Source organism: Scomber japonicus, chromosome 12, assembly GCF_027409825.1.
Source record: "Scomber japonicus isolate fScoJap1 chromosome 12, fScoJap1.pri, whole genome shotgun sequence".
Classification (NCBI taxonomy): domain Eukaryota; kingdom Metazoa; phylum Chordata; class Actinopteri; order Scombriformes; family Scombridae; genus Scomber; species Scomber japonicus.
In genome coordinates, this window is record NC_070589.1 from 19,167,310 (window position 1) to 19,179,145 (window position 11,836).

The 11,836-nt window shown below is 39.4% G+C and overlaps 1 protein-coding gene across 1 annotated transcript in view; it reads right to left on the reverse strand.

Annotated features, from left to right (window-relative positions):
• The window catches only part of adcy1a (adenylate cyclase 1a), a 33,273-nt gene extending 22,004 nt beyond the window's left edge, over nt 1–11,269 (reverse strand). The window contains exons 1-3 of the mRNA XM_053330207.1: nt 10,661–11,269; nt 7,479–7,628; nt 6,989–7,107 (exon numbers count right to left, since the gene is read on the reverse strand). Of these exons, the coding sequence (XP_053186182.1) occupies nt 6,989–7,107; nt 7,479–7,628; nt 10,661–11,269 (878 nt within the window). The remainder of the gene's footprint in view (nt 1–6,988; nt 7,108–7,478; nt 7,629–10,660) is intronic.
• Between the last annotated feature and the right edge of the window lie 567 nt (nt 11,270–11,836).

Sequence of the window (11,836 nt, forward strand, 5' to 3'; positions counted from 1 at the left end):
AGGAAGCCTCAACCAAAGTCAATTTGAACATTCTCTGTGGATAATGTGTTCACAGCAAAGTAATCAAACATTCAAATGAAGGGCCTGCAGCAGTAAAAGGAAAAAAAAAGAAAGCGAGCGAGAGAAAGCGAGCGAGAGAAAGCGAGCGAGAGAAAGCCTGCTCCGTTCTCAAACGGACTGGCAGGGCAGTCAAGCACAGTGACTGAAAATAGAAGCGAGAGCATTCTCACGGGGATCAAGGTGGAGTCATGTCCTGTTAGGAGATGGAAAGAAGCCATTCTAAGATATAATGCAACCATCAAGGTGCTGTCACAGTCTCCAGGTGAACTTGTATTCAATTTTGACAGCTGGTATACAGGACTGAAAGTGCTTGAGGTTTAAACTTTGCGTTCTAAGGGTGGTTAAGGGTCACTGTTATATATATGTATATAAATCCTGAGTCTTTTCTGTGCCGTTTGTGATTTTTGCAGATTACCTTATTCATCATGGGCAATGGCCCTGGTGTAAAGGTTACTTGTGTTGCTGTATCTTAAAATGAGAAACTACTCATTATCAATTTGCATCAGAGCAGAACAGGAAGTTTTCTCATGAAGGATTTGCCCTGAGTGTTGTTTGGCAAAGGGGTGTGTGAAAGGGGAATTAGTCATCAAACTCTGACTGTCCTGCGGTTCTTATACTGACAGCAGACTGTCTTCATGTGGGCTGGAGTTTTCACAATGTGACAGGGTGCTGGATCTCTGAAGAGTGAGCTGCTAAATGTCACTGTGTTGTCTCAAAGATGCCACCATAATGACGAGCAATGGATTCAATTTGTGTGAATGTTTTATTTGGCAACCTTCTGTGGCTGACAAATATTTGGAACATTAAATAAAAGCTCAGAAAAGGACCAAAGTAATACAATTGAGTGTTTTACATCAGTGGGCACCTAATTGCAGTATGGATGCATACAAAGCAGCTTTGATGTGTACAGTGATTTGGCCAACAATAAAACAAAGGGCTGGATAAGAATCTAACTGATTTTTAAAAAAAATTGATCAGCTTACAGAACACATGCCCAGTTACTTAATCCCTCAAATAAGCACAATAAATTCTGTTTCATGCCTGCTATGGACCAAAACAATATGAATTCCTCCAGTAAATTGTTTTGAGTGAGCCATTTTTACAAGTTTAATTGCTGATTAAAAACTTCCCCCAAAACATCTCCAGCCTTCTGTGATTCTCTTTAGAGAGCTGAAATGCAAACTGAGACAAGCTGATTGTAAAATTAATTAAAAATTCATCAGCTCCACCTGCAGCAATCATGTATTCAAAAGCCAGTCAGTATTGTAGTCTTTAATCCAACCAACCTCTCATGAGAAAATGTTTGACTTTTTCTGAAATACAAATAATGAGACAGAACAGTAAATTCAAAGAGGACGGCTGCAAACAATACTGTGAAATCACCATTGTCACATAAACAAAGTCAGCTGGCTACTAACTAGATATAGAGAGTAGATAGCTGACTTTGTGGAGAACATTGCAAATCATCTTGGAGCGCTGCTTTTGAGGAAAACTATAACTGGAGTAACCTATATTAATACGCCTGATATTAATAAGACAAGAAAGTTGCCTTCCACACACATTTTCAGGATGTTCCCAACTAATTCTCATGATGACCCCATTCAATATTTTATATCCAGAGTTGCTGTTACTATGTCAGCATTCAACTAGTGAAATACAGAGTGACTTTCATTGTGAAGCAGTCACAATGTCATTTTCTGGATTATTTTGCCAGTGGATCTTTTTTTTTTAATTACAGGCTAAGCAAGGTTTCCTCGCATTCTGTACTACTTTCATGTCAACATCCAAGAAAAAGCTGGAAAAGGTAATCAAAGCCCCTGTTTGCTCTGCCAATACTAGACTGGATACTTATTCATAGGTTATGTGGAAATACCTACATAATTGTAGCCCAAAGCATGCTTTTCAGTGAGTAGTTTGGTTATTGTTCTGTAGGAGGATTTAGGGAGCCTAACAGGTTTGGGGATTTTTCAGAAAAGGAGCTTGAAGAATGTGCAGTTCCCACATGCCTGGCTGTGCATAAAGCATAAACCATGACATGGTACAGAGACATCCCATTGATTGCATTGTCCCGATATCTCATGACCTCATGTGACTGTAGACTGTGTTTACCTCATTTCAACCACACGCACACAAAACACTGTCTTTACTTTTATCTAAAGCATGCACAAAGCATGAGCACTCTGTTCCATTCAAAGTACAGTACAGGTCAGGAATCATGACGTTCTACCATTGAGGATACAGCCATTTAAATACAAATGCTCAGCAGTAAACAAGATTTCTTAGTTCCAGGTTTACGGAGATACAAAAATGCATTGTCGTGTAATCAAAGTGGCACGTACTTTAAACAGCATGAATGGAAATAAGCATGTAATATAGGTCAGGGGATGCTGAAATGTTGCATTTAAGCAGATGTTTCGCTTAGCACATCATGAAAGGGTATATAAATCCAGGGATATACTGTATATTACACAGGAAAAGACATAAACTCATTCTGTAATTAGTAACAGTTCCCACATGTAGTATGACAGGCAAACTGAATCAAAAAGATAAATCTAAATATGAGTGTGGGGTGTGTGCAGAGCTGCGGTTCATATCAAACATCTGTGGCTTATTTTTGACTATACAGCTTTGCTTATTTGCAGTATGGGTTCAATTTTCATCAATGTGTGATTTTATAGGCATATAGAAAATGGTTACATGTTTAAAATTGACGTGTCAACTTGCAAGCTTATTATAAGTTGGCAAAAATATTTCAGAATTTGCAGCTGTGTGAAGAATAATTTCCTTTAAGCAGATTTAACTCTTCAGGGCACTCTTGTTTTTATGATTTGCACACAGGGGCTGCTGATTGCAGATTTTAACTGCAACATCTGTATCTGATTTTGAATGTGTTCTTAAAACCATCCCAGCAAACTCTGCAGTTCTCTTGGTGTGCTGTTCTAACTTCAGCCTTTGCCTACCAAATAAGAAACTCTACACTATATCATACTCAAGGTCAAAACCCAACTCAAGGTTCTGACTCAGTACACTCTATCTCCTACAGCAGGCAAATCGCTACAATTCAAATGATTACGCTACATAATTCAAACATGATTATATCTGTGGTAACCATAATATTCTGTCATCTAATATTGTCTAATACAACCATCCTTACACCCTCATCCATCATCTCCTCTCCAATGGCACATATTCAAGGAGAGTTATTCCCCCAATTATGCTAATCTCTTGGTTCCCTTAGTGTGAGGCATTACTGTAGCCATTTTGGCAGTTAAAATTTCAATTTAATATCGGATCATAGCAGAAGACACAAGCCACGTGCCAACTTAAGGGTTAACTGTGAATGGGTCCCTCTGGAGCTATAGTATGTTGGCAGTGCATGTGCTGACACTGGGCCAATGAAAGAGGTGACACAGAGGAGTATATGCAATAATTTGGAGTGCAGGATGCCAACAACAGGAGAATAAATTGTGTGTGATTATGAACATCAAACAAAACCTCCTTTCAGTCGTTTCTCATTTTTCTCTCAATGAACTCTCTTTTTTGCAGGTATCCTGACCTCATCTCTTTCTTTGCAGAAACTGTTCTTTTAACTAATGTATTAAAAGACTTCTTTAAAAGTCTCTCACTTTATACTTGATTCAATGTACTGTCTGTTTTATAAAGAGGAAGCCTTTAAATTGACAGTGATTGCTTTTAACTGGCACACTTTGTATGTATTTAATGTACGTGTGGGGGTGGAATTAAATGTTATAAATAGACATGGCAGAAAAACAAAGAGTGATGAAAATGCATGTGCTGGGTAGAGGGAGTGCTAAATTATAAGGTGATGTGATACATCTGAAAGCTCTTCAATTAAAAGAACAATATGATTTTAAACAGTCTATGCTCCTAATTTAGCAGTTTTTGCCTTATTTATATGATAAATGATACTCGTGTATTTTATTAAAGGTGAAAACAATTTAATTACTGGTGGTTTAAAAATGTATTTTCCTTACAGTAATCATTTATAATGTCAATTTTTTATTATTATAATTATATAAATTACAATACTTCAACCTCTAAATGTTATTAAACCTTATAGTGCAAGTCAAAAGTTTGGAAACACCTTCGTTGGACTGGTACTGTGTTTGTTATTTTCTTATTTTTAGTGACTAATTATTCCCCATGCCAGATTTTAATCAGATCGAACACAGCCCACAGTCTCAGAACATAATGATGTAAACTCCAAAAATTCAAGTAAATTGTGCTGCTCGCTGTTTACTTTGCTGTCCACCCAAATCATATAAATCATGACTACATTCAGTATAAATCACTCTCACAGGCTGGTGCTAACTGAAGGAGTTCAAGGCACAAAAGTAATCAGCAGAGCTCCACTGAGATGAGTCCATATTTAACCACAGCGTGCGCACAAACACACACACACATACACACAGCGCGTTATGCAACAAGAATTTAGTCTCCATTGCATTTAATCCCCTGCAGCAACTTAATCCTGGGGCTAAGCAAACTCTGCTCCTCAAGCCTCCCTGCTGCTCCAAGAACACAGAGGAAAGGAGGAAGAGGAAATTATAAGAAATGTTAAGAATGATAAGACTTAACATTACAATAGGAAATGCAGATTTAAGTGGATGAAAAGGAGAATATTAAAAAAAAAAAATCTTTGAATTTGGAGACAATGGAGGTTTTCAGACATACTGTTTACATTTTCTTCTGACAAATGTTTAAAAGGCCAAACACAGCCAACTACAGCTGCAGGGGTCAAGAGGGAAAGTGTAAGAGTCATATTTGCACTGATGGATTGTAACTGACTAAGCACTTTGGTACAAATTTGTGGTATACTTAACTTGGGTATTTCTATTTGATGTTACTTTATACTTTTACTCAACTATATTTTAGCAGCAAATGTTGTACTATTTCCTCCAGTGCATATGATACATTGCTAGGTTGATTTTGAACAACCCAACAGTATTTAAAGTAGTGAAAATCAGTTCCTCTTCCACTAGCTGTGACATTCAAATGCTACATACGTATTAATTTATCAGTAATAATAATCTAGTAATATAATAAAAAATATTATGATGCTGAAAGTAGAAATTATGTCCCTGAGTAATTTTACTTTTGAGTATATAATCAAAATAATCAAAAATACTCTTGCACAGCATTTTAAATTAAAAGAGAGACACTGGAACAGATAGACATAGATAGAGATATAATATCTATTAACTGCCTTTTACAGGCATTGTGAGATCATTTATATGCCCAGTGACGTGCGGTCAGGGGAGGCAGGTGAGGCCGTGCCTCACCTGTTATCATGGAAAAAGACTTAAAAATGAAAAAAATAATAAATGGTTATATTTGTCCAGTGATTTGCACTATAACGTTATTTTCTATCTAACTTTACCAGTTTCGGATTATTTTTAATTCAAAATCGCTGAATTTTCACATGTACTGATCAAACACTGAAAAGAGACGCGCAGTGAGGCAGCAGCGAGGCGAGCCTCACCATGGATTGCGCAATGACTCGGTTTACTGCGCTGGCATGCTATGCAGTGTGACAGTACAGCTGTACAGCTGTCTCTCTGTATGTCGCTATTAACATGTTCAAACACTTTTACTATATGAACTAAATTTCCATAGTGTAGCTGATGATATAATGTACAGTGTTTGTAGCGTGTTTCGTATGCTGAGCAGCATAAAACGGCTGCAAAAAGTCACTAAGTGAGGCACGCAGTTCTCCGGCCTCATGGCAGGGGGCGCTCCTGATCCCAGTGATTCTTATTACGACTCATTAGCTGCAGAATAAGTGACAGTAAACTACAACCAGAGACATTAAGGACTTTGCTACAACTCATACAGTCTATGCTACAACTACAGTGAGCTAGTCGGCAAGTAAAGTAAGTAAGATAAGTAAGTAAAGGTAAGACCATAATAACGTTTTTTAAATTAAATGTGTGTTTTTGTGTGCTACAGTTTGTATGTGTAAAGAAAGCTGATATGAGATTTTAAACATAACCTGTTAACTGCTGCCAATCAAATGGTGAATAAGCTACTCTGTAGGGTTCATATGTTTGTAAATCTGATTGTGATGAAGTCAGTGCCTCACCAGACATGAACCTCACCGCACGTCACTGTATATGCCAGTTTTTGAGACCTATTAGCCATCAACCTGTAGCAAAGGGTAATGATCTTAAGACAGCATACAGCTGGGAGCTTGGCAAATGTGTAGCACATTACATAAGCGCCAGAGGAAACTCCTCTTCAGTAAGCATTGCTTAATCTGCCTTTCTGTTTCCCCAGTGAGAATCCTAACTCCAAAAGCCTTGTTTCCCTGGGAGGTTGCGGAGATTTGATGGCCCTGAAGTTGGCATACGCACCACTGGCATACTATCCTTAGCCCTGTGAAAATGAGTCCAGATTTTGATCTTGACATCAGTGGATGTTGGGTAAGTTCCTTGTAGCCCTCGTAACATTTCTTTGCTCCAAAACACAACAACAATAATAAACAACTGGAAGGTGCAATCTCAAGTCTTTGCTATGATTCCAGTGATATCTTGACTAATAATAAATTAGTGAGTAAGGGGCTAGCCCCTGATGTTAAGTGTGAAGAATGAGACATTTTGGTTTTTGAAGCCTGGGGAATGATAATGTTTTAGGAAAATGTTGGGTCAGATCACACTACATTGTGTAGCCATCAGTTTTCTTTCCAGAGGACATGTTTGTTCAAGATATTCAGCTCATTTTTAGCATGAGCTTTAATACACTGAGACAGTATTTATTCCACTATTTCAGCTGGAAAATATATCATGAGGAGGATATAGTATCGACAAATGCCACTGTTAAAAGTGGAATTAGTAAAGTAAATTCACAACTGGGTTTAAATATCATTGTGACAGTTCACACCACAGTTGGGTTGATCTGAGGGTCCTACCTGACATTGTCATGGCGCTGGATGTAGATTTTGTGAAAGATCCTTTCAGGGGGCTTCAGGAAATCCTCTTTCATCTCCATAGCTACGTTCCTGGGCAACAGACTCATTAACAGGCGCTCCTAAGTGTGTATGCGCGAATGTGCATGCGTGTGTGTGTGTGTGTGTGTGTGTGTGAGTGTGTGTGTAAAAGAGACAGTGAGAAAGACAAAGAGAGACAGAAAGACAGAAGAGGGAGAAGGGGAGAGAAAAGATAAAGTAAGTTTAAATATACATTTTTGTACAGTCAAGCGCAGCAAAGTTATCACAGGAGTGTTAGTAGCGATAAGAAATGTGCTAGATAAAAAGAAATTAAATCAGAGTGGAAAGGAATAATGTGTCGAAATGACTCATGACACAAGTAAGAAAGGGAGAAAATGAGAGAGAGAGAAATGGAAGGGAAGGGAAAAGAAAATATATCCACATATTGTCAGCAGAATACAGGTGCCTGTACCTGTTTCTCATTCTCGTCCTCCATGCGGAGTCGCTCTTCAATGCAGTTGCGAGCCTGCAGGAAGGCCTTCCTCTGGGCTCGTTCTGTCAGGATGCGCACAAACAGCCCTGACAGGTTGACACTGGTGAACAACACTGTGTTGGCAACCAACTGCAAAAAACAAAACAAAACATAAAATACTGTCTACATTATTTAGTACAGTCTAAACATACCTAAATATAGTATCAGGACTATGGAAGTACAGTAATTGTTGTTATGTGTGTGTCCTATGTATCAGTATATGTAAATTCATGCAAGTCAATTTAAAATGAATGTGTTTTTCCAAATATGTAACAACCTTAAAAATCTGGTTATATAATTGTACCTATATAGTGTGGGATATTTGTCTGTAAATATTATATATGTACAGTATCCAGACTACATAATGACTACTGTATGTACAGTATCCAGACTACATAACGATACTTAAAAATATGCATATTTTTAAGTGTGTTCCTAACATTGTGGTTCTGAAACTGTTTTGTAGAGATTCATTTATAAAAACTTGATTTGAAGAATATTCTATATGTATACTGTACAATGCCTATTACAGTGTAGTATAATTGAAATCAAGAATAATAAAAGTCCCCCCATACCGGCACACTATATCTACCACAATATATCTCTGTTTCGGGAGCTGTGACATTAAAACGTTAGAGAATCTTGGTGCTGTTTCATCCATCACTGCAGAACAGCATGACTGCTTTCAACCTTGCGCAGGACACAAAGAAAGGAGTTTTTTTTTTACTTGACTGACTTTGTACACAAATCAAACAAGGTCTTATATTTACTTCTAGAGTGTATAGCAAGCTGTTACCCTGGGAAATAATAGTAAGGAATTCATTCTCTCCATATCTTAAGTCATTCATCATTTATGTTTTCCCTAACTGGAGTTGATGATGGAGAATAGGTGACCTTAAGAAAAGCTAAAACAAATTAATTAGAATGAGTGTCATTTCAGAGCACTTTCCTTCCAAAGAAATCATAAACATGCTGTTGAACACTTCATATGATATGTTCACAACTTCTTACATTTAATAAACTTCCAACACCACAAACAGGCATGTCTCCCAGTCCAAAGAATAATAGACTACCTTGAAAAGACTGTTTTTGGCAGAGGTAGTCTGTCTTTGTGCTTGGCAGCCATGCTGGCAAGCATCGACATGTTCAAATGAAGCTCAAGTTACTTCTGAGCTGCCAGTGAATAAAAGTGAACGTCAGAGTTAAGTGGTATAGAATATTCACTCTCGTACTTATCTGTGGAGATAACCCCAAATTGCCTTCTTATGGCAATGATTGACCTTATTGCACTGCACTCACTCCTGCAGCTATTTCATCCATTCACTGTCAGAGAAATAGATCCTTACAGTCTTTCACAGTGAAGAAATTATATCCTTTATATCATCTGATTCTGTATAATTTTCAAGGTGTATTAAGGTGGTGAAGAATAACTGTTACAATGTATTGTACAATAGTGTTTGATAATACAGGGCTTTCATTTAACATGCACATTATCACTGTTGTACCTGATGTTAGTGAACATTATTACAAACACAAACTCTCTGGGACTGGATACTATGTTTTTTTATAGTAGTCATTGTAGTTAGATGGGGGATTTGCTTTGGTTTGGGGTCTAAGTTTTCAGTTTGTACAGCATTTAAGTTTTGCTGTGCAATCCAAGCGCTATCTGGAAATGCAAGATTGTAAACTTATGACATATGCAGTAGCAATTGATCACTCCCAACTCTCAATACAATGCGGCACTAAAAGAATGAAGATCTTGCCTTTACTCTTGACACACAATGTTTAAAGTGTTATTGCAGAATATGTCAAGACAGACACATAGCTGTAGAGCAGGGAGCCAGTAATAAATTAGGTTTGAAATGAGAGTGTTCACCTATTGCTTCAGAAATAATATATTTCAGGTAGAATGAGCTGTGAAGCAGAAGGTACTGTAGGCTCAGTGCCTGGGACCTAGGTGGGTGGTTGGCGCGAGCTTGGGCTGTGTGGGGTCATGCCACACAGCTCATCTCTAAGCTTAATGGATTAGCTATCTCTGGTCGAACAGCTAACACTGTCCTTCACATGGCTACGCAGGTATCTCATAGCCCACATACAGGAAAACAATCTCCTCTGCAAATACACTGTCATCATCCAAGGACGTGATGAACTGATCAAATCTCTATTTTGTTTCAGAGAAATGCACAATCTTCATGTCATATGTTGCACTAGGGCAGAAATGTTCCATTACTCCTGGAGGGGTTTGACTGATGTGACATATCTTCTTGCCCCACAGCTGATGACAGTCAGAAATGTGAGTGTATGTACGCCTCATTGTGACAGACGGTACAAAAATATAAAGGTATAGAGAGTGGTGTACCAATTCCTATTTTAGCTTTGAAATTACATGCATGACTTTGCCCTATTTTTCACAACTGAAGCATTTACTGTATCGTGGTGAAAGTGTGTGTGTGTGTGTGTGTATGTGTGTGTGTGCATTTGACTGTGGTTCCTCATTCCCAGCCAGCTCCATTGGGGCTGATTCATATCCCCGAAAGAAACAGTCATGGTCATACACACTGCTTCTTTCATTCATTTTTTCCTGTTGTTTGCCCACAGGTATGCATCACCATATCTATGGCCTGCACAGTATTGTCCTGTAGTTCTCTATTACTTAACCACTCTAAATATGTCAAATCACTTCAAGGCATGTATCTCAGAGTACCATGAGAGGAGGGGGAAAATGTGCCAACAAATATCCACACAGACTTACTTTGTGTTTGTCTATCACACGCCACAAGAAGTTAACATCAAGCTTTTCATCTAAAATTCTCCTTCATGGTGTGCTGACATGAACTAGGTTGTCTTTTTTTGAAACCTAAACAGGTCATGGCAGAATTACACTTTGTCAAATTTGATCAAAGCCTGAGCAAATCCCATCCAGTCTAACCACAGGGAGCTGTCCTTAGTACTGAACTCCAGTCTTAACTATCTATTTCTGTATGGGTCTTAGTTATATTACACTGTGTGGACGATGCTGAAATGATGGTGATGGTGATGACTGTAGGCCTACTAATGGGTAAGTATCTACAAACCACTAAAGGTGCCATAATCGATGGGTGCATGTGGAAGTCTATACTTACCGTTCTCCATAGTTTCTGTGTTTTCGCTGTGACGGATGTGGCGGTCACAATCAAATGAGAGATGGAGACCATAATTCCAAACACAACAGCCAACAGTGTCCGCACAGGTAGGAGCGCATAGGCGACGAAGGTGACCAGGATGAGTTGCCACACGCCTTGCTCGGGGGAAGTCGGGGGCTCCATCCCCATCGCGCCCAGGGAGAAGGGACAGCAGAGGAAAGAGAAAGTGAAGCCAAAGAGCAGCGTCAGGTTCACAATCTGCTGGAGCTGTGTCACTTGCAGGTACTTGACGTTAGTTACAATGAACAAGGAGACGAAGATGACACAGTGGACCGGATGGGACCCCTTGGAGATGGTGAGACTGGGGCCGGAGAGCAACTCCACTAAGGCCAGCGTCGAGGACATGAAGATGAGGACGGCCAGGGCTTTCAGGGTAGACGTCTGCTCCAGCTTCAGGTTGTAGTTTTGGAAGAGAGACTCGAGCTCTTTGCAGTCGAACTCGTCCTCGCACACGATGGTGGTCAAAGGGACGCCCGGTGGACAGTGACTTCTCTTCCGCCTGGTTTTGACTTTCTGAAACGGTATTTCCTCCATGTCAGTGCCATTCATAAACTGAATACCTGCTCACAGCTTATGTCAAACGGAATACCGGATCCCTCGCCGACACAGACCGGAGCCAACTAAGACGCGCAGCAGGCTGGAGGCAGAGCGTCCCAGATAGCGGAGACTGGCCAGTCGCCACAGACGCGCTCCACACTATCCACAGGTTGAACTGTGCCGTTCGGAAAGACCAGCAACCAAAGAAACCTTCATTTCCTGGCTCCCCACCCCTTTTTCTTAAACGACGACGACGATCTGCTAAATAATATGTGTCAAAATTTCAGCATCAGTTTGGGCGCTACATGAAGAGCAGCGCACACGACGTCTAGTTCAGATGGTAACAGCTTTTTGCGAGGCTCAGATAGGATCACGCCTGCGCATTATGAGGTGAAGATAAGACAGGTCTCAGCTACTCAACACACAGTCAAGACGATTTGACTGGTGCAGCTGCAGAGCTTCCCTCACTAAGATGACAGTATACCATCCACAATGTCCTTTTGCTTTCCCACCTACACTGTTTCCATCATTATACCCTGTGCAATCTAATTACTATTTTTTTTAAACATTCATTTATGC